Genomic DNA, 27,689 nt, shown 5'->3' with positions numbered 1-27,689 from the left:
TGCCATTTCAGCACCTGTCTCGATAGGGATCGGTGGATAGTTGAAGGAATCAGTAAGCGGGCGAGGGCGTAAAGCAGAGAGAGGGAAAGAGAACGAGAGAGAGAGAGAGAGGGAAAGAGAGAGAGGGAAAAGAGGAGAGGAGAGCGATCCAGGGAGACAGCCAGACATACACACACACACACACACGCACACACACACGGAGCTTTGAAGTAACTGGATTCAATGGACGAGATGCTACTGCTGGCGAGATTTCTACTGCTGGTCCTCTCCTCGGCTCTTTTGATCTCCTCGGGACTGGCGTGCGGACCCGGCAGGGGGTTTGGGAAGAGGAGACACCCCAAAAAGCTGACCCCTTTAGCCTACAAGCAGTTTATCCCCAATGTGGCAGAGAAGACCCTAGGGGCCAGTGGAAGATACGAAGGGAAGATCACCAGAAACTCCGAGCGATTTAAAGAACTCACCCCCAATTACAACCCTGACATTATATTTAAGGATGAAGAGAACACGGGAGCGGATCGGCTGATGACTCAGGTAGAAGCCTGCGTTGTGGCATTTGTGTTTCTTTAAAAAAAAAAGAGCGAGAGAGAGAGAAAAGACCAGAAAAGAAAACGTGTAACGCAGCTATCCCAAACCGAGCCTCTGTTTTTAGTCTGATTGAAAGGTAGCCTCCTTCTTCCTTCCCTCCCCACCTTCGCTCCCCTCCCCTATCCTCTCCAATCCACCCTCTTCTTCTTTTTCTCCTTCCACTGCTGTGTTTTCCGTGTGCACCCTGAGAAGTTTGCGAGGCGGTGGGGAGCGGTAGGCTCGAAGGGGACGCTCTGCTCTGACTGCATTGATTTTGTTTTTATTTTGCTGGTGTGATATTCCTCAGTCCTGTTCCGGCCCGTCATTTCCCTGCACCTTGGAGGACAGGGCTTGCTTAGCTTTTCGGGGGTAGGACATCCTGAGATGGATTCGGGGTGTTGCCGGAGGGGTGAGGAGGAGAGTAGGTAGAGAGGGTGGTGGGGAACCCCCCCCCCCAAGTGACCATCAACCCACCCAACCCCCAGATTACGGAGGCGGCCCTGGACACCGGCTCTTAAATCTCAAAGAGTTTTCCTCTATTCAATCACCATGATTTCTCAATCCATCCCACCGCACCACCTTCTCACTTAGCCCCCGACGAATTCTTAATTCGGTAAACTGAGGTGGGGGGGAGGGCAACTGACCTCACAAAAGGCGGCGGCGGCTATTACTCTGCCGTTTCTGCATTACATAGCTTGCCTTGCAATCCCATCATTTGCAATGGTGCTCGTCCGAGCGTGAATATATTGATATTTCTTTAAGGATGCTCTAGCTCTCTCTTTCTCTCACTCCGGGTGCCCCGGGTACCTCCGTCGTGTGTGTGTGTGTGTGTTGGTGTTGGTGTGTGTCGGGGGGTGGGGGTGGGGGCTTACAACTTATTACCACTGCATCGCGCCAGTTTTAAATCAGATGGAACCAGAATTACAACCGAATAAATATTGGAAGCGGGGTGAGGAACGGGGAGAAGGAGAATAGATGGAATGCGGAACCATTTTAGGCATTTTTTTTAAAGCGCAAAACAAACATTCCCTTGGTCCCCTCCCCCTCCCGAGTGGTCTGGGCAGCGAATCCGCTCGCAGTGCCGGAGTTTCTGAAACTCCCTGGATCTCTAAGCGACGACTAAATGTGGAAAATGGGTTTCCTGCCGATGTAGGTCAGCATCCCTGGCGGTGCCCTATTAAAATACCAAGTCCCACCTTTGCGCCGGGGAGCGGCGATGCTGCTGGAGAAGCCACCGGGTGGGAGAGGAAAGGGGTCCAGGGGCGACTGTGTTTTCCCCACTCCCTCTATTCTTTGACCTGATTTGCTTTGGGGGAGGGAAAGGAGGGGGACGTGGTTGGGCGTTTTGAGAGGTGTTTCAGGATGGAGGGAGGGGGGGATCATCATCATCAATCGTATTTATTGAGCGCTTACTATGTGCAGAGCACTGTACTAAGCGCTTGGGAAGTACAAATTGGCAACATATAGAGACAGTCCCTACCCAACAGGGGAGGATGAGAGTCTAGGTGTAAAGGTGTGTGTGTGTGTGTTTTGGGTCCACTTCCTCCAGCATCTCTCCCCGCCCACCTTAAATCTTACTGTACCTAGGGAGCGTCGACGCGCGCCTGGGCCTCAATTAAATCAGCACAGGCCACAGCGCGCGAGGCGATGGCTGCGTGGGGAGGGAGTTTTCCATCCTGGAAAACCGAGCAGGGAAAAGGCGAGGGGGAGTCTGGGAACGGTTTTCCGGATGGCTGTCCGAGAGGGAGAGACCCCCGGCCCCAGACGGTCCCCCCACCCGCCCCCCGGCTTCTCCTCTTGGAGCCCCTCGGTCAGCCCCGCCAAACGCTCCGGGAGCTGCGAGCCCGCGGAGCTGAGCACCGAGTCAGACGCATTTTCAGCTCCACTTACTCCTCCTTTATCGATCGCGACGGCTAGGGTTTCAGTTCGTATCCTTTTCGATACGGCGGAGGCTGAGGAGGAGGCGGCTGCTGCTGCTGCTGCTGCTGCTACTGCTGTGGCTGCTACTGCTGCTGACACCCGGGAGGGGATGGGGGCGGGGCGGGAGAAGGTATTTATCTCCTCCACTCCCGTAGAATCCCCCCTTCCCCCCCGTGAATTAACAAAATAACAGCGGCAATAGGATTAAATAAAACTCAGATGGGGAGGACAAGAAGGAAAGCGGGGGGCAGAGGTGTGGTAATTCAAAGAGCCGGGTGAACGGTTGGAGAGAAAGGCCGCAGCGTATGTTGTAGCGGGAGTGTAAGTGTGTCTTCTTTCTCCTTCATTCATTCAATCGTCCTTCACTGCAGCCTCGGGGTTGCTGGTGGGTCTCTTTCTCTCTCCCCTCTCCCCTCCCTGCGTTGCTGCCCTTCCCTGGGAATTCAACGCTGTGCCTGCTCCACGGATTGCCACTCTGGCTGCATTAGCGGGCAGCATTTGAACTTCTGACCTTCTGTCAACTTCCCTCAGACGAGGGGACGAAAACACATAGTGTCGTCCCCCCACTTCAGTGACTATTCCCGTCTCCAGCACAAAGGAGTTGGGGGGGTTGGGGTGGTAGAGTGGGTGACAGCAGACGCGTAAAACTGCACCGTCTTAGGAAGGGGGGAGAAGAGCTAGAAATCAGATTCGTGCCCCCTCTCCGTAAAGAACCCTCTGTACACTCACGTCTGTGTGTGAGAAAGTGTGTGTGTTGGAGGGAAGGACAAGGGACATTGGATCTTAATGATCCAGAGGTGGAGAATTGAGGGGCGGGATTGCCTCAAAGGTAAAGAAACGCCCTGTAGTCTTCAGGGTCGTCCAGGCCTCTGACTCAGCCTGTAACGTGTTTCCTCCCGGTTATAACCCCGCGTCCTGCTCTCAAATGCATGGCTTTTTTTTTTTTTCTCCTCTCTGTGACTGCTTCACAAGTCCTTCAACCATGGCCAGATCTTCCCCGAATGGAACTGTTAAACTTTCAGGGCAGTTCTTGAATGCATTAGCTGCTGGTTAATATTAACTGGAGGGAAGAGAGAAACGCGCACCCGCACACATACACGTGTTCAGGCTCGGGCAGGGCAGGTCCAAACTTTGAGGTGACAATAAACAAGTGGGGGTCGGAGGGGGGTGTCCGGGGGTGGGGAGGGAAATGAAGCCGACACATTAAAAAAATGTGCTTCCTGTTATTTGGGGGGTGGGAGAGGCAGAGGGGGAGCAGGATTGATAGGGTTGGGGGGTTTGGGTATAGGGCGAAGCCCACCCGGCTGTTTATAGTGACAGGTACCTGCTAAGTGCTTCCTCCGAGCGATTCATTTGTGAAGAGATTAGGGAGCTTGGCAGAGAAAGGGGTCTTGTTGAACAACTTTGCCTCCGCCAACACAAAAGCCTGCGCCGAGGCAGCCCTGCTGGGCTTCACGGTGGCTGAACAGAATTGGGCTTGATTCGTGGCACACGACCCAATGAATTAATAAATAGTCTGGGCTTCACGGCTTTTGACTCTGACAATCCAGCTCAGCCGGTATAGAGGAGAGAGCCCTTCAACGAGGAGGTGGTAACTTCCTTTTGCCAGAAAGAATTTCTGCTGATACACTGAGACGGGGGAGGGGAAGATCCGGAGGAAAGCCGGAAAGCTAAAAGCAAGATCTCTCTCTCTCTATCTGTCTGTGTGTGTGTGTGTGTGTGTGTGTCTGTGTTTGTGTGTGAACGTGCGTGTCTCAGTCCTCACTGCCGTCTTCCTCCGTGTGGATTTCTTAATTTCCGAGGGACGCGGCCTTGGATAGCTCTCCCTCCTTTCATTGTTGTCCCTGAGACTGTTTAATGTTTCACTTTCCTTGTAGTTTCCTACAAGGAAGAAGGCAAGGGAGGAGGGACTGAATGTGGAGGAGATGAGCTTTGGGGTGAATTCGTGGGGGAGGGGTGGATGGGGGGGTTCTGAATTTAATCTTATTTCCCCCTCTCCCACCTCAGCTATAAACCATCTCTGGTCGGTGATTGATTTTCACCTAACTGCGATGCATCCTTCTAATGACCTCACCCAAAACGAGCAGTGGCCTGCTTTCTGGTGTTTTTTTTGTTTTGTTTTGTTTTATGTTTAACTCCCATAACTATATTGCCGTTTTTATTGCTGCCAAACACACAAGTGAACTTTTCCTGTTAAGCAATCATGTCACGTCCCCTCAGAAGTAATGCAGCGGGAATAGTATGAGCTGGGGCTTCTCTCCTTTCTCCTTCTCCTGTCTGTCGGTCTGTCTGTCTCTCCTCCCCTTTCACCTTGCCCCCGTCCACTTGGTGCTGTCAGAGGGCCCTTTGTGGTGTGCGATTTTACATATTGGTACTGCCTTGGGGAGACCTGCCCTGGATAAGACGGATCATGTCCTGGCAGAGGTAGTAAGAGTCATGGTATTTATTGAGCACCTACTAGATGCCGTACTAAGCGCTTGGGAAAGTACAAAAGAAGCACAAAACATCTTCCCTGACCACAAGGAGCTTACAGTCATAGAAGCAGCAGCTTTCAGTTCTCTCTCCCTCCTGCTCTTCCCCAGTTATAAGGGGTGATACCTCTAGGCCAAAACCGTTTTCCCCTTCCCCACCTCTACCCAACTTGGCGTTTTCCCTATCAGGTGTCTTAAAGTCTCATGGAAGTAAGAGGCCACTCCTGATACTTCTAGATTCAGAAACGCCCCCATTCACTCCCCCCACCCTAAAATGAAATGTTTTTCACCAGGAAGAGTCTATAGAGCTGAGGCGGGAAGGCAATAACCTAGGCAACCTGCCCCTGCCCTGCTTCTTCCCTTCACTCCTCTCTCCCACCCCCCACCTCCATCCTTCTCCCTATCTGCTACACACACACACATACACACACACCCCACCCCCCTTCCCTCCCTCCCTCTCTCTTTCTCTCTCTTTCTCTCTCTCTCTCTCTGTCTTCACACACACACTTAACCTCTTAGGTTTGCTTCTCCAACCCAGCCGGACACCATTCTAACTCTGGCCAAGGAAACAAGAGAGGAGGAAGGGAACAGGTTAAAGAAAACAAGAAACACAATCAGACCGCAGAAAACCCAGGCAGAAAAGAACTCCATGGAGTAAAAAGAATGTGGCCCTCCAGATAAAGAATGTTTGTTATTCCAGCCCTAGCCCATATTGAAAATTATAACTCACCTGATTGCTTTTGCTTCTAAAAAAAAAAATACAAAAAAACCCCTTTGCTATCAGCTCACTCCCCCCTCTGTTGTTTTTTGGGGTTCTTTTTTTTAACCTCGGGCTAGTGGGAGTGAGGATTGGGGTTCTTTTTTTTAACCTCGGGCTAGTGGGAGTGAGGATTGTGGGTAGGGGGCCTTGAGGGGAGGGAAAGGGGAAGGGAATGGGATAAGTGGTCGCTTTTCCTCTCCAAGCAACAGGTCCTGTAATTTTCAAAATCCTGTAACGCAGTTTCTGGGCCCAGGACTCTGGTAGGACCCAGCCGAAACCTTATGATTGGGAGGAGGCCAGGGAAAGAGTTATTTCCTGGGGGTCCCAGGGTCTCTCCCAGATGCTTGGAGTAAGAGCAGTCTGGGGCAGACCAAGGTAGAGCTGGTGGATGGGGAACCTGGCCAGCGTGAGAGGGCTCAGAAGCGTTTCCCCGCGGAAGGAGAAAACTGGGGCGCTGAGTTTAAATTTCTTAAACAAACTGCCGCTATCCCCAGTGCGCTAGCGCGACCGGCGCTCCCGCAGCTGCCGGTGGAAAGGGAAAGGGTCCCCACATCCCCCTTGCCCCCCGAAGCCACCGAACCCGCTCCCCTTATCCATCACCCCACAGGCTTGCCACATTGCGAGAACCGAGCAGGGGTTGGATGTTTAGGTCCTGCCCCGAGTGGGACAGGATCCCAGGTCCCCCCCCCATCCTGCACGCAGGGGTCCCCCCATGCACCCCCAGCTCCCTTCCAACTTTACCCGCTGCTACGGGATCTTCTCCCCTCTGCGGTCTTTGCGCTTCGCAGAGAGTGGGGGGAGGGGGCGCGTATTGAGGGTGTGCGATTTAGGGGTGGGAAGGGGTTAGCGTTGTCCATGGAAGGCGCAATTTACAAGGGTGCGGGCCAGGGATGAATCCCCCGGGAAGTAATAATAACAATAATAATAATGGCATTTATTAAGCGATTACTATGTGCAAAGCACTGTTCTAAGCGCTGGGGAGGTTACAAGGTGCTCAGGTTGTCCCACGGGGGGGACTCACAGTTTTAATCCCCATTTTACTGATGAGGGAGCTGAGGCACAGAGAGGTGGAGTGACTTGCCCAAAGTCACACAGCTGACGATTGGCGGAGGCGGAATTTGAACCCGTGACCTCCGACTCCACAGCCCGGGCTCTTTCCACCGAGCCACGCTGCTTCCCTAAGTGCGGGGATCGGCCGTCGTCTAGATGTTAACGGGGGTACCCACCCCCCTAGTCATTCATTCAGCCGCATTTAGAGAAGCAGCGTGGCTCAGTGGAAAGAGCCTGGGCTTTGGAGTCAGAGGTCATGGGTTCATAGCCCAGCTCCGCCAACTGTCAGCCGTGTGACTTTGGGCAAGTCACTTCACTTCTCTGGGCCTCAGTTACCTCATCTGGAAAATGGGGATGAAGACTGGGAGCCCCATGTGGGGCAACATGATCACCTTGCAACCTCCCCAGCGCTTAGACCAGTGCTTTGCACAGAGTAAGCGCTTAATAAATGCCGTCCTTATTATTATTTATTGAGTTCACTGTGTGCACTGTGGTAAGCGCTTGGGAAGTGCAGTACGGCAATGAAGAGAGCCCATCCCTGCCTGTCTCCCGCCCCCTTGTTTCTGCAGCGCTGCAAGGACAAATTGAACGCCCTGGCCATCTCGGTGATGAACCAGTGGCCCGGGGTGAAGCTGCGGGTGACGGAGGGCTGGGACGAGGACGGCCACCACTCGGAGGAGTCGCTGCATTACGAAGGCCGCGCCGTGGACATCACCACCTCCGACCGCGACCGCAGCAAGTACGGCATGCTGGCCCGCCTCGCCGTGGAGGCCGGCTTCGACTGGGTCTACTACGAGTCCAAAGCCCACATCCACTGCTCCGTCAAAGCCGGTAAGGGGGCAGGGGGGAGGTCTCTCCGTCCCCGTCCTCCCCGGAGGCGACAATCCCCACCCCCCTCCTTTTTGGTGGCCGGTGCCCCCCGCAGAAGGAATAATCAGAATAATAATGATGATGGTATATGTTGAGCGCTTACTACGTGCCCAGCACTGTTCTAAGCGCCGGGGTGGATGAAAGGTCATCAGGGTGTCCCACGTGGGGCTCACAGTCCTCACTCCCATTTCGCAGATGAGGAGGCAGGCACAGGGAGGTTCAGTGGCTTGCCCGGGATCGCACAGCAGACAAGTGGCGGAGGCGGGATTAGAACCCACGCCCCTTGACTCCCAAACCCGGTGGAGATGGGGTCTCGCTTGCCTCTTGGCCTCCGCTGTGAATGCCGGGCTCAGACCGGGCCTTCCCGGGCCTTTCCCAAATGGGACACGAACCGTGGATGGGACGGGGGTGTCCTCCCCTGCACTGTTGGGTAGGGACTGTCTCTGTATGTTGCCAACTTGTACTTCCCAAGCGCTTAGTACAGTGCTCTGCACACAGTAAGCGCTCAATAAGTACGATCGGTCGATTGATTGATTGATTGCAGAGGCTGCTGAGAGGGCCCGGGGACTCCGAGGGCTTTTCCTGGGCAGGAAATCAGGCCGCTAACCACCCTCTACCACCGCCGCCGGGCGAGGCGAGAGGGTCAGACTGGAGTCTTCGCCCGGGGCCCTTTCTGGTTGATTTTATCAATCAATCAATCAATCAATCAATCGTATTTATGGAGCGCTTACTGTGTGCAGAGCACTGGACTAAGCGCTTGGGAAGTCCAAGTTGGCAACATATAGAGACAGTCCCTACCCAACGGTGGGTTCGCAGTCTAAAAGGGGGAGACAGAGAACAAAACCAAACATACTAACAAAATAAAATAAATAGATATGTACAAGTAAAATAAATAAATAAATAGAGTAATAAATATGTACAAACATATATACAGGTGCTATGGGGAAGGGAAGGAGGTAAGATGGGGGGGATGGAGAGGGGGACGTAGAGGTTGCGCCCCCCCACCCACCCCGAATCAATAATTCCCCTGCCCATAGACAGACCCCAGGATCCAAGGTCGGTGCTCGCTAGAGTTTCTATCAACCCACCGCTGCGCGCCTGTGGATTTTAAACTAACTATATAAACAGAACAGCCCTGCTAGGCGCGCAATAAACACTACAGGCCCCGCTTCCAAGAACAGCCCTGCTAGGCGCGCAATAAACACTACAGGCCCCGCTTCCAAACATCTGGATGGCCGCACGCTCGGAAGCCGCTATTATTATTATTAGCCCGGCTAGAATTACCTACTGCCGGGGGTGCGGGCCAAGAAAGTTGATTTCATCTTGTGGTATGTCCCCGGGTGAAGGTTCTTCCTTCCTTCTTTTTCCTGGGCTTGCAACGCCACATACTGTTGCAGACAAGGAATAACTAGGAAGAAGAGAGGCGGGGGATGAAAATCCTGACTCTAACCCTGCCCCTCGATAGTGCCGAATCGGTTGAAGTCCCTTCATCTCTCAGCATTAATTGGCGCGTTTAGCGAAACGGTTCACAGTGAATTCCGGAGGGGATGTTTCCTCCACCGCCCCGCTTCGGTCGCTGGTTCCTAAACTCTGTTTTCATGGCATCTTTTAGTCGAGAGACACTTTAGAAGTGTCAAGAAACACTTAGTGGCAAGAGAAAATAATGGGCTCTCCGCAGCAACAGAAAAGGGGGAAATCTATTTCACGGGGATAAGCTCCTCAGGAAAGAGAATCAATCAAAGAAGGGTACTTACTGAGCACTTACTGTGCGCAGAGCACTGTAGTAAGCGCTTGGGAGAGTACAACAAAGTTGGTAGACACGTTTCTTGTCCAGAGGGACGCTGGGAATCTCATTTGGGAGGCGGAGGGGAGGGTGGAAGCCGGAAACTCTCAGGGAACACTCTGTTGGAAATTGGGGGAAGAGGGAGGGAAGGAGGGAGACCGGTGGGGAATTTGGGGGCTGGGGAGAGGCACCTGCGGGAGAGATAAATCGTTCCCAAGCCACGCTGGGACCTCTGGTTGAAGAGGGAAAAGCCCCACCACCCTTTATTCCATCTCTCTCCCCCTCCCCTCGCCGCCCTGTATTTCAATCAGTCAATCAATCAATCAATCAATCAATCGTATTTATTGAGCGCTTACTGTGCGCAGAGCACTGTACTCAGCGCTTGGGAAGTACAAGTTCCCCACCTCCCTCCTCCAAAGTGTCCCTCCGAGGGTGGGATGAAGCTCGCAACCCTCTCCCAGATGAACAGCGGTGATCCGGCTGGGGGGAATCTTTCACGGGGGAAGGAAGGATTCCGAGGAACTTAAAAGCTCCTCATTGAAATTCCGAACACACTTGGGGTTTGGGGGCAATATTTAGTGCGTGTCAGGCAGGGTCGTGTGACTGTACTACACGGGTTTTCAAGAGCCCGGGGTCGCATACCGGGGTCTAGGGCTGGTTTGGAATGGTCAGACGCTCGTTTCATGACGGAGAAACTGATGAGAAGATTAGCGGACCCCCAACCCTCCCCCCTGTCACTTCCCCTATAATTCCCGCAGGAAGATTCTTTATCTCCATCTCTATTTGCCAAAAGTATGATCCCGGAGATTGGAATGCAAAGAAGAGTTCAGTGCCCACTTCCCCCCGCCCCCTCCGCCACCGATTCTTTTCTCTCTCCCCTCCGCCCCGAAGGCCTGAATGATTATTGTCACCAGGACAGAGCCAGACAGAGAGCGAGGGGCTGCGGCCCGTCCTCGGGGCAAGCTCCTCCATTTAAAATTCAAATACACATCTTGAGTGTCTTGGAAAAGTGAGCAAATAGAGCCTGTAAGGACCTGGGATTTTGGAGAGTATGGGTGTGAATTGGCACATAGGGGTTCCTGCACCTGAGCAAATAGTGGGGTGGGGTGGGAGAGAGCGCGACAGAGGAAGGAGGGAAGTGGGGAAGGGAATGAATGGAAGTGTCCTCTCTCGCAAGAGCGTCTCCCGTTTATTCCAGTAATCGGAATGCCAATGCAGACTCTTTATTGGGTTTTAATTAGCCAGCCCAAACAAGGCCGGCTCCCCCTCGCCCCCTCTCCATCCCCCCCCATCTTACCTCCTTCCCTTCCCCACAGCACCTGTATATATGTATATATGCTTGTACATATTTTTTACTCTATTTATTTTATTTGTACATATCTATTCTATTTATTTTATTTTGTCAGTATGTTTGGTTTTGTTCTCTGTCTCCCCCTTTTAGACTGTGAGCCCACTGTTGGGTAGGGACTGTCTCTATATGTTGCCAATTGGTACTTCTCAAGCGCTTAGTACAGTGCTCTGCACATAGTCAGCGCTCAATAAATACGATTGATGATGATGAAGGCCGGCCTCTTTCACACCTCCGCCAATTCCCCGGCGTGTCTGTCGAGTTGCTGCCACTCCTCTAAAACGTTGTTCACCCCGGGCACCGCGCACGGGCACCACACACACGCACCGAGTTCTTTGCCCGGGAGGGAGGGAGGCTCCCGGGTGTGATAATAATAATAATAATAATAACATTTGTTAAGCGCTTACTATGTGCAAAGCACTGTTCCAAGCGCTGGGGAGGTCACAAGGCGATCAGGTTTTCCCACAAAGCGCTCCCAGCCTTAATCCCCATTTTACAGACGAGGTAACTGAGGCCCAGAGAAGTTGAGAGACTTACCCAAAGTCACACAGCTGACTATCGGCAGAGCCGGGATTTGAACCCATGACCTCTGACTCCAAAGCCCGTGCTCTTTTCCGCTGAGCCACGCTGCTTCTCTGATGGGGTGAGCACGGCGCGGAAGCCCCCGAGACCTGTATCTATGTATATATATGTTTGTACATATTTATTACTCTATTTATTTATTTATTTAACTTGTACATATCTATTCTATTTATTTTATTTATATGTTGTTTTATATTAATATGTTTGGTCTTGTTCTCTGTCTCCCCCTTCTAGACTGTGAGCCCACTGTTGGGTAGGGACTGTCTCTATATGATTAGAGAAGCAGCGTGGCTCAGTGGAAAGAGCCCGGGCTTTGGAGCCGGAGGTCATGGGTTCAAATCCCGGCTCCGCCCCTTGTCAGCTGGGTGACTTTGGGCAAGTCACTTGACTTCTCTGGGCCTCAGTTCCCTCATCTGTCAATGAGGGAATCAATATCAATCAATCAATCGTATTTATCCCGGCTCCGCCACTTGTAAGCTGTGTGGCTTTGGCCAAGTCAGTTAACTTCTCTGGGCCTCAGTTCCCTCGTCTGTAAAATGGGGATGAAGACTGGGAGCCCCGCGTGGGACAACCCAATCACCTTGTAACCTCCCCAGTGCTTAGAACAGACTGAGCCCCTTCCTTCCTCTCCCCCTCGTCCCCCTCTCCATCTCCCCATCTTACCTCCTTCCCTTCCCCACAGCACATGTATATATGTCTGTACATATTTATTACTTTATTTATTTATTTTACTTGTACATATCTATTCTATTTATTTTATTTTGTTAGTATGTTTGGTTTTGTTCTCTGTCTCCCCCTTTTAGACTTTGAGCCCACTGTTGGGTAGGGACTGTCGCTATATGTTGCCAACTTGTACTTACCAAGTGCTTAGTCCAGTGCTCTGCACACAGTAAGTGCTCAATAATAATAATAATAATAATGGCATTTATTAAGCGCTTACTATGTGCAAAACACTGTTCTAAGCACTGGGGGGATACACGGTAATCAGGTTGTCCCACGTGGGGCTCCCAGTCTTCATCCCCATTTTACAGACGAGGGAACTGAGGTCCAGAGAAGTTAACTGACTTGGCCAAAGCCACACAGCTTACAAGTGGCGGAGCCGGGATAAATACGATTGATTGATTGATATTGATTAGAACAGTGCTTGGCACAGAGTAAGTGCTTGATAAATGCCATCATTATTACTATTATTGCCAACTTGGACTTACCAAGCGCTTAGTGCGGTGCTCTGCACACAGTAAGCGCTCAATAAATATGATTGATTGGTGGATTGATTAGAACAGTGCTTGGCACGGAGTAAGTGCTTGATGAACGCCATCATTATTATTATTATTGCCAACTTGGACTTCCCAAGCGCTTAGTGCGGTGCTCTGCACACGGTAAGCACTTAATAAATACGATTGATTGATTGATTAGAACAGTGCTTGGCACGGAGTAAGCGCTTGATAACTGCCATCATTATTATTATTATTATTGCCAACTTGGACTTCCCAAGCGCTTAAGTGCGGTGCTGTGCACACAGTAAGCACTCAATAAATACGATTGATTGATTGATTAGAACAGTGCTTGGCACGGAGCAAGTGCTTGATAAATGCCATCATTATTATTATTATTGCCAACGTGGACTTCCCAAGCGCTTAGTGTGGTGCTCTGCACTCAGTAAGCACTCAATAAATATGATTGATTGATTGATTGATTGATTTGAACAGTGCTTGGCACCAAGTGCTTGATAAATGCCATCATTATTATTATTATTGCCAACTTGGACTTCCCAAGCACTTAAGTGCAGTGGTCTGCACACAGTAAGTGCTCAATAAATACGATTGATTGATTGATTGATTAGAACAGTGCTTGGCACGGAGTAAGCACTTGATAAATGCCATCATTATTATTATTATTGCCAACTTGGACTTCCCAAGCGCTTAGTGCGGTGCTCTGGACACAGTAAGCGCTCAATGAATACGATTGATTGATTAGAACAGTGCTTGGCACAGCACCTGTATATATGTATATATGTCTGTACATATTTATTACTCTATTTATTTATTTATTTATTTATTTATTTATTTATTTATTTTACTTGTACATATCTATTCTATTTATTTCATTTTGTTGGTATGTTTGGTTTTGTTCTCTGTCTCCCCCTTTTAGACTGTGAGCCCACTGTTGGGTAGGGACTGCCTCTATATGTTGCCAACTTGTACTTCCCAAGCGCTTAGTCCAGTGCTCTGCACACAGTAAGTGCTCAATAAGTACGATTGATTGGTTGATTGATTAGAACAGTGCTTGGCACAGAGTAAGCGCTTGATAAATACCATCATTATTATCATTATTGCCAACTTGGACTTCCCAAGCGCTTAAGTGTGGTGCTCTGCACACAGTAAGCGCTCAATGAATACGATTGATTGATTGATTGATTGATTCGGGGGACTCCCGACTGACCTAGCTTTACTGTACATATCTATTCTATTTAGTTTATTTTGTTAGTATGTTTGGTTTTGTTCTCTGTCTCCCCTTTTTAGACTGTGAGCCCACTGTTGGGTAGGGACTGTCTCTATATGTTGCCAACTTGGACTTCCCAAGCGCCAAGTGCGGTGCTCTGCACAAAGTAAGTGCTCAATAAATACGATTGATCAGTTGATTGATTAGAACAGTGCTTGGCACAGAGTAAGCGCTTGATAAATCAATCAATCAATCATATTTATTGATCACTTACTGTGTGCAGAGCACTGGACTAAGCGCTTGGGAAGTACAAGATGGCAACATATAGAGACAGTCCCTACCCAACAGTGGACTCACAGTCTAAAAATGCCATCATTACTAATGCCATCATTATTATTATTATTGCCAACTTGGACTTCCCAAGCGCTTAAGTGTGGTGCTCTGCACACAGTAAGCACTCAATGAATACGATTGATTGATTGATTAGACCCCCCCCCCGGCACCTGACCTAGCTTTACTGTACATATCTATTCTATTTAGTTTATTTTGTTAGGAAGTTTGGTTTTGTTCTCTGTCTCCCCCACTGTGAGCCCACTGTTGGGTAGGGACTGTCTCTATATGTTGCCAACTTGGACTTCCCAAGCGCATAGTCCAGTGCTCTGCACACAGTAAGTGCTCAATAAATATGATTGATTGATTGATTGATTCATCCCCATTTTACAGATGAGGGAAGTGAGGCCCAGAGAAGTTAAGTGACTTGCTCAAAGTCACACAGCTGACAAGTGGCGGAGCCGGGATAAATATGATTGATTGATTAGAACAGTGCTTGGCACAGAGTAAGCGCTTGATAAACACCATCATCATTATCATTATTGCCATCTTGGACTTCCCAAGCGCTTAAGTGCGGTGCTGTGCACACAGTAAGCGCTCAATAAATACGATTGATTGATTGATTAGAACAGTGCTTGCACAGAGTAAGCGCTTGATAAATGCCATCGTTATTATCATTATTGCCAACTTGGACTTCCCAAGCGCTTAAGTGCGGTGCTCTGCACACAGTAAGAGCTCAATAAATACGATTGATTGATTGATTGATTGATTGATTAGAACAGTGCTTGGCATGGAGTAAGCGCTTGATAAACGCCATCATTATTATCATTATTGCCAACTTGGACTTCCCAAGAGCTTAAGTGCGGTGCTCCGCACACAGTAAGCGCTCAATAAATACTATTGATTGATTGATTAGAACAGTGCTTGCACAGAGTAAGCGCTTGATAAATGCCATCATTATTATCATTATTGCCAACTTGGACTTCCCAAGCGCTTAAGTGCGGTGCTCTGCACACAGTAAGCGCTCAATAAATACGATTGATTGATTGATTGATTAGAGCAGTGCTTGGCACAGAGCAAGCGCTTGATAAATGCCATCATTATTATCATTATTGCCAACTTGGACTTCCCAAGCGCTTAAGTGTGGTGCTCTGCACACAGTAAGCGCTCAATAAATATGATTGATTGATTGATTAGAACGGTGCTTGGCACAGCACCTGCATATATGTATATATGTCTGTACATATTTATTACTCTATTTATTTATTTTCCTTGTACATATCTCTTCTATTTATTTTATTTTGTTAGTATGTTTGGTTTTGTTCTCTGTCTCCCCCTTTTAGACTGTCAGCCCACTGTTGGGTAGGGACTGTCTCTATATGTTGCCAACTTGGACTTCCCAAGCGCTTAGTGCGCTGCTCTGCACACAGTAAGTGCTCAATAAATACGATTGATTGATTGATTGATTAGAACAGTGCTTGGCACGGAGTAAGCGCTTGATAAACGCCATCATTATTATCATTATTGCCAACTTGGACTTCCCAAGCGCTTAATTGAGGTGCTCTGCAAACAGTAAGCGCTCAATAAATACGATTGATTGATTAGAACAGTGCTCGGCACAGAGTAAGCACTTGATAAATGCCATCATTATTATCATTATTGCCAACTTGGACTTCCCAAGTGCTTAGTGTGGTGCTCTGCACACAGTAAGCACTTAATAAATATGATTGATTGATTGATTGATCGATTAGAACAGTGCTTGGCACAGAGCAAGCGCTTGATAAACGCCATCATTATTATCATTACTGCCAACTTGAACTTCCCAAGCGCTTAAGTGCGGTGCTCTGCACACAGTTAAGTGCTCAATGAATACGATTGATTGATTGACTAGAACAGTGCTTGGCACAGAGCAAGCGCTTGATAAACGCCATCATTATTATCATTATTGCCAACTTGGACTTCCCAAGCGCTTACGTGCGGTGCTCCGCACACAGTAAGCGCTCAATAAATACGATTGATTGATTGATTGATTGATTAGAACAGTGCTTGGCACAGCACCTGCATATATGTATATATGCCTGTACATATTTAGTACAGTGCTCTGCACACAGGAAGCACTCAATACGATTGATTGATTGATTGATTGATGGATTGATTGATTAGAACAGTGCTTGGCACAGCACCTGTATATATGTATATATGTCTGTACATATTTAGTACAGTGTTCTGCACACAGGAAGCACTCAATACGATTGATTGATTGATTGATGGATGGATTGATTGATTGATTAGAACAGTGCTTGGCACAGCACCTGTATATATGTCTGTACATATTTAGTACAGTGCTCTGCACACAGTAAGCACGCAATATGATTGATCGATTGATTGATTGATTGATTGATTAGAACAGTGCTTGGCACAGCTTCTGCATATATGCATATATGTCTGTACATATTTAGTACAGTGCTCTGCACACAGTAAGTGCGCAATACGATTGATCGATTGATGGATTGATTGATTGATTAGAACAGTGCCTGGCACAGCATCTGTATATATGTATATATGTCTGTACATATTTAGTACAGTGCTCTGCACACAGGAAGCGCTCAATACGATTGATTGATGGATGGATTGATTGATTGATTAGAACAGTGCTTGGCACAGCACCTGTATATATGTATATATGTCTGTACATATTTAGTACAGTGCTCTGCACACAGGAAGTGCTCAATATGATTGATTGATTGATTAGAGCAGTGCCTGGCACAGAACCTGTGTATATGTATATATGTCTGTACATATTTAGTACAGTGCTCTGCACACAGTAAGCGCGCAATACGATTGATTGATTGATTGATTAGAACAGTGCTTGGCACAGCACCTGTATATATGTATATATGTCTGTACATATTTAGTAGTGCTCTGCACACAAGTGCACAATATGATTGATTGATTGATGAATTGATTGATTAGAACAGTGCTTGGCACAGCACCTGTATATACGCATATATGTCTGTACATATTTAGTACAGTGCTCTGCACACAGGAAGCGTGCAATATGATTGATTGATTGATTGATTGATTAGAACAGTGCTCGGCACAGCACCTGTATATATGTATATATGTCTGTACACATTTAGTACAGTGCTCTGCACACAAGCGCACAATATGATTGATTGATTGATTGATTGATTGATGGATTGATTGATTAGAACAGTGCTTGGCACAGCACCTGTATATATGTATATATGTCTGTACATATTTAGTACAGTGCTCTGCACACAGGAAGCGTGCAATATGATTGATTGATTGATTAGAACAGTGCTTGGCACAGCACCTGTATATATGCATATATGTCTGTACATATTTAGTACAGTGTTCTGCGCACAGTAAGCGCACAATATGATTGATTGATTGATTAGAACAGTGCTTGGCACAGCACCTGCATATATGCATATATGTCTCGTACATATTTAGTACAGTGTTCTGCACACAGTAAGCGCGCAATACGATTGATTGATTGATTAGAACAGTGCTTGGCACAGCACCTGCATATATGCATATATGTCTCGTACATATTTAGTACAGTGCTCTGCACACAGGAAGCGTGCAATATGATTGATTGATTGATTGATTGATTGATTAGAACAGTGCTTGGCACAGCACCTGTATATATGCATATGTCTGTACATATTTAGTAGTGCTCTGCACACAAGCGCGCAATATGATTGATTGATTGATTGATTGATTGATTAGAACAGTGCTTGGCACAGCACCTGTATATATGTCTGTACACATTTAGTACAGTGCTCCGCACACAGTAAGTGCGCAATATGATTGATGGATTGATTGATTGATTAGAACAGTGCTTGGCACAGCACCTGTATATATGTATATGTGTCTGTACATATTTAGTACAGTGCTCTGCACACAGTAAGCGTGCAATATGATTGATTGATTGATGGATTGATTGATTAGAACAGTGCCTGGCACAGCACCTGCATATATGCATATATGTCTCGTACATATTTAGTACAGTGCTCCGCACACAGGAAGCGCGCAATACGATCGATTGATTGATGGATTGGTGGATGGATTGATGGATTGATTGACGGATGTCTCCTCCGCCGGCAGAGAACTCGGTGGCGGCCAAGTCGGGCGGCTGCTTCCCCGGCTCGGCCACGGTGCACCTGGAGCAGGGCGGCACGAAGCTGGTGAAGGACCTGAGCCCCGGCGACCGGGTGCTGGCGGCCGACGAGCAGGGCCGGCTGCTCTACAGCGACTTCCTCGCCTTCCTGGACCGCGACGACGGCGCCACCAAGGTCTTCTACGTCATCGAGACGCGGGAGCCGCGGGAGCGGCTGCTGCTCACCGCGGCGCACCTGCTCTTCGTGGCGGCGCACAACGAGTCGCGGGACGGGGACGGGGACGGGGACAGGGAGCAGGTGCGGGAGCAGGTGCGGGAGCACGTGCGGGAGCCGCCGCCCGGGGCGCAGGCGCCGCTCGCCCCCCGCCGCCAGGGGGCGCCGCCGGGGGGCCGCCGCCTCCCCGAGCCGCCGCCAGGGGGCGCCGCGCGCCGGGCCCTCTTCGCCAGCCGCGTGCGGCCGGGCCAGTGGGTCTACGTGGTGGCCGGGCGCGGCGGCGAGCGACGCCTGCTGGCCGCCGCCGTGCACAGCGTGTCCCTGCGCGAGGAGGCGTCGGGCGCCTACGCGCCGCTCACCGCCCAGGGCACCATCCTCATCAACCGGGTGCTGGCCTCCTGCTACGCCGTCATCGAGGAGCACAGCTGGGCCCACCGGGCCTTCGCCCCCTTCCGCCTGGCCCGCGCCCTGCTGGCCGACCTCATGCCCTCCGCCCCCGAGTCCCCCGCCAACGGCATCCACTGGTACCCCCGGCTGCTCTACCGGATCGGCACCTGGCTGCTGGGCGGGGAGGCCCTGCACCCCCTGGGCGTCGCCGCCAAGGCCAGCTGAGGACCCCGGGGCATCATCGCGATGAAGAAGAAGAAGAAGAAGAAGAAGGAAAAAAAAAAAGACAGAGTGGAGAAGAAGAAGAAGGAGGGGGGAAAGAGGGGGGAAAAAAAAGACAGAGGAGGACAGCCCAAAGTAGACTTTAAGGAACTGAAAGACCCCGGGGAGTTGTGTCGTTTAGTTGGAGGAGAAGGGGGGAAAGAGAGACGGAGTAGGGCAGCCCAAAGTAGACTTTATGGAACAAGAAGACCCCGGGGAGTTTTAGTTGAAGAAGGGGGGGGAAAGAGAAAAATAAGACAGAGTAGGACGGCCCAAAGTAGACTTTAAGGAACAAGAAGACCCCGGGGAGCTTTAGTTGAAGAAGGGGGGAAAGAGGAAAATAAGACAGAGTAGGACGGCCCGAAGTAGACTTTAAGGAACAAGAAGACCCCGGGGAGTTGTGTCGTTTGGTTGGAGAAGAAGGGGGGAGAGAGAAAAAAGACAGAGTAGGGCAGCCCAAAGTAGACTTTTAAGAACAGAAAGACCCCGGGGAGTTGTGTCATTTGGTTGAAGAAGAAGGGGGGAAAGAGAAAAAAAAAGACAGAGTAGGGCAGCCCAAAGTTGACGTTAAGGAACTGAAAGACCCCGGGGAGTTGTGTGGTTTAGTTGGAGAAGAAGGGGGAAAAGAGAAAAAAGACAGAGTAGGACAACCCAAAGTAGACTTTTAAGAACAGAAAGACCCCGGGGAGTTGTGTCATTTGGTTGAAGAAGAAGGGGGGAAAGAGAAAAAAAAAAGACAGAGTAGGGCAGCCCAAAGTAGACTTTTAGGAACAGAAAGACCCCGGGGAGTTGTGTGGTTTAGTTGAAGAAGAAGGGGGGAAAGAGAAAAAAGACAGGTAGGACAGCCCAAAGTAGACTTTAAGGAACAGAAAGACCCCGGGGAGTTGTGTCATTTGGTTGAAGAAGAAGGGGCGAAAGAGAAAACAAAAAGACAGAGTAGGACAGCCCAAAGTAGACTTTAAGGAACAGAAAGACCCCGGGGAGTTGTGTCATTTGGTTGAAGAAGAAGGGGGGAAAGAGAAAAAAGACAGAGTAGGACAACCCAAAGTAGACTTTTAGGAACAGAAAGACCCCGGGGAGTTGTGTCATTTGGTTGAAGAATAAGGGGGGAAAGAGAAAACAAAAAGACAGAGTAGGACAGCCCAAAGTAGACTTTAAGGAACTAAAAGACCCCGGGGAGTTGTGTCATTTGGTTGAAGAAGAAGGGGGGAAAGAGAAAAAAAAAAAGACAGAGTAGGGCAGCCCAAAGTAGACTTTTAGGAACAGAAAGACCCCGGGGAGTTGTGTCATTTGGTTGAAGAAGAAGGGGGGAAAGAGAAAAAAGACAGAGTAGGACAACCCAAAGTAGACTTTTAGGAACAGAAAGACCCCGGGGAGTTGTGTCATTTGGTTGAAGAAGAAGGGGGGAAAGAGAAAACAAAAAGACAGGGTAGGACAGCCCAAAGTAGACTTTAAGGAACAGAAAGACCCCGGGGAGTTGTGTCGTTTAGTTGAAGAAGAAGGGGGAAAAGAGGAAAAAAAAGAGTAGGACAGCCCAAAGTAGACTTTAAGGAACAAAAAGACCCCGGGGAGTTGTGCCGTTTAGTTGATCCTGTTGTTGTTTGCCCCCACTCCTCCTCTCCTGGATATTTATTTGTTTGGTATCCCAACAGATGTTTTAAGTAATATGAACCGGACCTTCGAGAGCCTTAAGGAGTTCGTTTCTTGGGTAATTTATTATCACGTGAACTGTACTCACAGGTTGGGGGGGGGATTATCTTGTGAGGCCCGGCGAAACTGCTCAGAGTCTATTTTTCTACATGTCCCGCGCGTCCCGACTTTCAGAAAGCAAAATTCCGTACTCGCCATTCCTCCTCCGCATCGCTCCCGGCTTTCAAGCAGATGTAAACAGAGACATGCTTCATGGGGTGGGGGTGGGAGGGGGTCCATAAATTATATTTTTATACGCAGAATTGTAAATTAGATTTTTTGAGAGATCAATACTTAACTGAATTACATTTCGTTTTTTGAAATAGTGTAAAATATGAGAATATATTATTTTAATTTAACTAGTTTCCGACGTAACGCCATCTCCTGTATTGTCTTCATGGTTTAATGTTTGCTCTGTAAACGCTACCTGGCCGCCTTCTCGGAAGTCAAGACTGTTACACACACTTTTGATTTGCCAACCGCAAGAACTTCGTTATTTTTAACTTCAAAGATTTATCAGAAAATAATATTTTTTGAAAAGCGCACATGGTGATGAGCCCGCAAGGATGGGGCCTGTAGTTTGTACAGAGAAAAAAAAAGGATGTTTTGCATTAATAAAATGAGAAATAACTGCTGTAAATTTACTAAAATGTATTTTTGAATATTTTGTAATAGTTTTAATAGTTTTATAGAAATAAAATGTGCCATGCACAGTCTGGTTAGTATATAATAACTAAAGAGTTCCTGTTGCAGCCCTTTTTTTTTTTTCTTTTTGCTTCTCTGTTTAGGAAACCCGGTACTGAAAGGAGTCTCCGATATTTTATATTTAGATGTGTTGCTTATACTGTGAATTCAGATGAACTCAAGTAGGTAACCAAATACGTCAAATCAACTTGTTTATTCTCATCTCTTGGGAAACCTCGAATTTGTTTCTGTTTTGTTTTGTGAAGCTGTTTCTGCACTCCCAAGGGATTTCTTTTTTCAATCTTTCTATGGCGAAATGCAATTTGCGTGTCAGGGAGGAACATCTGCGAGAGAGATTTCAGTCCTCCTTCCCTCTCGGCTGTCGTTATTCTAGGTTTCGGTTACCTGTGTTTTTCGTCCCCATTTGGCTCTTCTAAATAGGCTCCGTCTTTTGCCTTCTAACTTCCCATCGGTCTACCTAGACCTCTGAGTTTTTGTGGCTTCTCTCTTCCTCTCTTGCCCCTCTTTGAAATTCACCAGAGACCAGGGTGAGGATTGGCCTCGGAAGATACGGTCAGTTCTCTCCTGGCCCCTTTTAGGAGGGCCGACTCAGAAAAAGGAGTCTTGGTGATGGTTGCCTCTTCCCTCCCTCTCACACCCCAAGCTACTAGCTGAGACGGATCCAGAGATGGGGTAGGCTCTTCTTCCTTTCAAGCTGTACTAACCACTCCAGCGGCAATGTCTAGGCGGAGGAGTTCCCTGCCCAGCTAGATGGCTGGAGACAGCTAGAAGACCAATGCACCGGGCTTCATGTTGCAGTGCTTATTGGTGGCTGTGAGCTGTTTTTCTCAGAGGAGTGCAGTGGGCTGTATCAGACGGCTGCAGTGTCTGGGAAATCGGAGCCATCTCCCAGAGACGGCGGCCGTGTCTGTAGCAGCAGAGCCAGACGTCCGCCTCAGGGAGCTGCGGCGTCTAGAGCGGTGGGGTTGTCTTGTCTCCGGCCACTGCAGCGTGAGGGCAGTATGGAAGGTGTTAGACATCTCCCCTTTGTGAGGGTAATAGGACCTTAAAGGGCGAAGTGAAAGGTTCTCTGCTTCCCACCCAGTTTGGGGCTTGGATTTCATCTCTGCCTGGATGTGGGCTGAGATGAGGTGTGAGGGGATGGTAAGTCTGAACCGAATTGCGTGGGCGCTTCATTGGCGGTACACGCGTGGTAACCCAGGCTCTGGGCAATGTAATGTTTGTCCTCCCCTCTGGCCCGAGTCTGGGCTTTTTATCCATCCTCGCTCCGATGTGCCGTGTCTGTCTCGCAGTTGTTCCAGATCTGAACGAAGACTGGGCCCGGCATGGGACTCCCTTTCCAGTCCCTGACACCCCCTGGAGTGCAGGGAGGGGGCACACACACACTGCTCGTGGCCCCGGCTGTGTCATGGACTGGAAAGGAAACAGCCCCCCCGGGGAGGGGCAGAGCTGTGGGTCTTCCCACTGGAATCCCACCATTTCCCATTTTCCAGGTCCAGATGTGAGCTAGGAAGGGGGTCCTGAGGGCTTCCACGCTTGCACAAAGTGCCAGAGTGGGGACAGATTGGACTAAAGGAAAAACAAGCATTTTCTGGGGGGAGATCTCTCCATACTGACAGGATTCGCTCTCCTGCCTCTCAGTCTCTTCTCTTCAGAGGCCCCTCTCTCTCCCTGGCCAAACCCAGATTCAAGTGCCAGAGTCGAGCCACGGTAGACTGAGGATTTCTTCAGGAAAAGGGACCTCAACATGGGCGGTAGTAGCGGGTGCTCAATGCTTTTCGCCTTGCTAAAATAGTCTTGGCTCCCAGGAAGCTGTTCCTACACTATTTAACTTGGAGAGCAGCTGGAATATCTGTAACAGCCCTAAACTCGGAACCCGGGCAGGGGAGCATCTGCTGCTTGGGGGATGACCAGTCCTTTCAGCTAGGCCATCTGGTGTTGTGTTTCCATTGCTTGTTGCACTCCATCCTGTCCCTTTTCAACTCCATCCTTGAACAATGCCTTCACAGCTTTATACTAAGAATCGCCCTTCTTCGTGAGTACTTGGAGCTAGCTCTTTGTTCGGGGGAAGCTCATGGCTCTGAGATAGGAAGGAGCTTCAGGCCTCCTCTCACTGGATTGTAAAACTGTACGTGCGGCCCAGGGGTCTCATTTTCAGGGGTTAACTACTGGCAATAGTTTGTGTAAAATGTACGCATAGTGGTTGCTGCAGACCAGCTCATGACGAAATACATATCTATTCCTGTTGAAATAATGTATGAGAATGTACTTGAAGCTATTATCCTTGTGCTCTGTTGTTTGACCAATTAAAGAAATTACAGAGACTTTCTGCAATGTCTATTATGTGACAGCATTCCCGTTACGTACTGTCAGCTATTTATTGTGTCCTTCTGATTAAAGGCGGGTGAGGGCAGGGTAGGGAGAATCAAAGAGCGATTAATACCTCTGAATCGCCTCAGTGGATGGCTAGCATCCAACTGGGGGGATTTTCACTTGAGGTGGAAGGGCCGGGACGACTCACGGCAAACATAGAAGGAATGCGAGGTGAGCCGTGAAATGTGGTTTTGAGATCGGGGATATTTTCCCCCTTCCCCATTTGATCTCTGGTTGGACTGTATCTCTCTGTATATCTCTTTCTCTCTGTCTCTCTGTCTCTCTCTCTCTCACACACACACACACACGAAATGCTGGGCAGATGTGCCAGGAAGGCTAGTTTGTCCTAAGCTTTTCCCAGGGATGGGCAAGGAATCGGCTACTGATCCGGGAGTGCCTTATTCAGTTGTTTCTCTGGTTAGGAAGAGGAAGTCAAGCTCTCCAGTTGATTTTCATCACGCAGTACGAAAGATTTAAGCACCTCCTACAGAACATTAAAAGGAGGTAGGAGTCTTCGCTGCAAATGGGCTCCTCACAGTCAGGCTGGATTTTCTGCTAGATTCATCTAAGTCCTCTTGCCTATGCATAACGTTCCCAGACATTTAGGGTTGAACTAAAAGGGAGTGAGATTCTTGGAGCAAAGTGGGCTGGGGATAATTGGTTTGCAATTCCAGCATGACATACTTTTCAATTAGAATTCAAAGGAAATACAAATGAACATTTAATTTCACTCATTACTGCGAGCTATAGGGGATCCATAGAGGTTATTAAATCTGCGACAAATTTCTCTGTAGCCATTTTCACCTGGTGGTGTACTTAACCAGCCAAATTCAGGTGTTAATCAGCTGTAAGCTAAGTTTAATAGTAGAATTGTGAAAAAAGAGGAACTGACGATTCCATTCATACTTAAACCCTTCTCAAGGCTGAAGTCTTGTGTGTTTGAAATGGAACAAAAGGAAAATAGAATCAAAGTTTACTATAGAGAAGGGGTGAAAATTACCCCCTAGGAGGAGATAAGGACATCTGGATTTGGGTATACTCATATTTGGGTATTGATCTATATCTGTCTATGTAGATAGATAGATAGTTGTATTTATGTAATACACATAACTCTAGATGTGCATATATATAGGGCTGAGAATGATGGGTGAAAACAATGTGAAAAAAGGAAAAACTTCACACAAAAATGCTTAATCCTACTAAAGGAATAATCCATATTTTTGTTATTATTATTCACAAAAATCACCAATGAATAAATAAAAATCATCATCCTTAAAGTCCATTACAAGTCAGGAGTTCACTTCAAAAAATCATTTGGCTCACGTCACAGTGATCTGATGCCAGGCTGGAAAGCTGGGGAGCTGTGAGAGTCACTGCAAGGTCCCTTTATCATCATCATCATCATCAATCGTATTTATTGAGCCCTTACTGTGTGCAGAGCACTGTACTAAGCGCTTGGGAAGTACAATTTGCTTACACAAGGGCCTGGATGAGACCTCGAGATTCTTGTACAGGTCCTGGGGGCCTCCCCAGTCTCCCCCACATCCACCTCACCTTGGACCAAACTGGAGAAGCTGAGGCTGGGGAGAGAAAGCCGATAGTGGACCAATGAATTATACCTTGAGCCTTTCCCCAGGAGGAGCCAGTGGATATTACAGACGAGAAAGCTCATTCCCCCTAGGGATCTTTCAAGAATGGATTAACATGCTACCTAATATAGTAGAAGAGGATGGAAATGCTGGGGGAAGAAGGTTGGAGGCAGTGTTGCCTAATGGAAAGAGCATGGGTCGGAGTCAGAAGGGCTGAGTTCTAATTCAGGTTTCACAATTTGCCTGTCGAGTGTCTCTATGTGTCATTTTCCTCACTCTTCAAAGGTATTTATTGAATGTTTACTGTATGCGTAGCACTGTGCTAAGTGCTCAGGGGAGTACAATACAGTAGAGTTGGTATACACATTTTGTGCCCACAAGATGCTTACAGTCTTGAGGGGGAGGCAGACATTAAAATGAAGTACAGATAGAGGAAATGGGAGAGTAAAAGGCTATGTACATACATCCTGTGGGGCTGGGGTGAAAATCAAGTGCTTACAGGGTGCAGATACAAGTGTATAGGAGATGCAGAAGGGAGGGCTAACAGGGGAAATGATACTGGTCATATGGGGAAAAAATACCTGCTCTCCCTCCCTCTTAGACCGTGAATGCTTGTGGTTCAGAGACTGTCAGTCCTGTTTGTCTACTCCAGTGTTTAATACAGTACTTGGCTTATACCATCATTATACCATCTTAGGCATCCCTTTCTACCCTCACTTTGGGATTCTGCTACCCCGCCCAGTCCAAACCTGAACTTTGGTTGGCACCACAGATTCCCACCTGCTTGTTTTCCTCCTGTGGATCTAGAAGACAGGATATTCAGCTACTTGCGGGACTTCACTGCTCTGCTACATTGGGTTGATTTGTTCCCTGCTTTGGGATTCAGGAGACCCGAGTTCTAGTCCCAGTCGCGATCCTGACTGTAGTTAATGTGGGCAAAGGTTGTACATGCACTTTGTAATGCCCTGCACACCTGCCCTCCTGCTTGTTTGTGGCACCCAGTGCCCCAGCGGCAAAACCAGCGGCAGGGAGGAAAGGGTACGAGTGGCATCGTGCCAAACCACTGGCACCAAAATCAATTCCTCTGTGCAAGTTCCGGGACCTGAAGTCTCACGACCGAGGCTCATCGATCATTCCCGAAGGGAAACTCCATCAATCAATCAATTGTATTTATTGAGCGCTTACTTTATTCAGAGTACTATACTAAGTACTTGGGGGAGTCCAATATAACAGAGTTGACAGATCCGGTCCCTGCCCACAACGAGCCAGCATCAAAACACACACTAGCTGAACAACTCTTTGGAGACTAAGGAGGATCACTTGAAGGAGGTGGTAAAACCCCACTCTCCTTATGGAAACATTTAGTCTCCCATGGTCTTTTTCTTTTGCAGCAGTCCTACCCGAGAGTTTTCATGTGAATGAGCCTCACGCTCACGCCTCGAAGTTTAGAGTGACTGGACACCGGAGTTCTTGGGAAATAGGGACTTCCCAGTCCCTAGATAGAATGTGTCTTTTAGACTGTGAGCCCAATGTCGGGTAGGGACTGTCTCTATATGTTGCCAATTTGTACTTCCCAAGTGCTTAGTACAGTGCTCTGCACATAGTAAGCGCTCAATAAATACGATTGATGATGAATGCAAGCCCCTCTCATCACGCAGCACAGCCTCAAATCAGGCTGGGGATGGTCAGGCCCCCCAGCCCCACGAGCACAGACCGGGGTCTGCCGTTGGAGAGGGCAGTTCTGTGTCCTTTCGGACTTACGTCGGTTGGCGGCTAAGGAAGAGTTGGCAGGAAATCTCGCGCTTCGTGAGACCGTCATTATTTCCTATAATAATAATGATGATGGTATCTGTGCTTATTACCATAGAAAATAACGATGGAACCTATTAAGCACTTACTATGCGGAGAACACCGTGTCCAGAGCTGGGATTGAGATTAAACTAATCAGATGGGACACTGCCCCTTACCCACCCTGAGCTCCAGTCTAAGAAAGATGGGCAACAAGAGGCAAGGAGGCAAAAGAGAAAAAACAGTGCTACGCGTTACAAACAAGTCAACATGACACAGCAAGGGACAACGTTTTTGTGTACATCTTCGGAGAAGCAGTGGCCTAGTGGAAAGAGCATGGGTCTGGGCATCAGGAGACCTAGGTTCTAATCCTGGCTCTGGCACTTGTCTGCTGTGCGACTCTAGGCAAATCACTT

The 27,689-nt window shown here is 48.6% G+C and overlaps 1 protein-coding gene across 2 annotated transcripts; it reads left to right on the top strand.

The window, feature by feature from the left end:
• Positions 1 to 136: 136 nt before the first annotated feature.
• Positions 137 to 19,110, top strand: SHH (sonic hedgehog signaling molecule). 2 transcript variants are annotated; one of them, XM_038755902.1, is made up of 4 exons: positions 137 to 531; positions 7,335 to 7,596; positions 18,255 to 18,565; positions 18,674 to 19,110. In XM_038755902.1, exons 1-4 carry the CDS (start codon positions 223 to 225, stop codon positions 19,091 to 19,093), a joined length of 1,302 nt encoding a protein of 433 aa, XP_038611830.1. In that variant the 5' UTR covers positions 137 to 222; the 3' UTR covers positions 19,094 to 19,110. The 2 variants fall into 2 exon arrangements, with proteins under 2 accessions (XP_038611830.1, XP_038611829.1); XM_038755901.1 differs by having other exon boundaries at positions 18,255 to 19,110.
• The last annotated feature ends 8,579 nt before the right edge of the window (positions 19,111 to 27,689 follow it).

This window comes from Tachyglossus aculeatus, chromosome 13 (assembly GCF_015852505.1).
Source record: "Tachyglossus aculeatus isolate mTacAcu1 chromosome 13, mTacAcu1.pri, whole genome shotgun sequence".
Taxonomy (NCBI): domain Eukaryota; kingdom Metazoa; phylum Chordata; class Mammalia; order Monotremata; family Tachyglossidae; genus Tachyglossus; species Tachyglossus aculeatus.
This window is presented reverse-complemented; position numbering and strand designations above follow the sequence as displayed.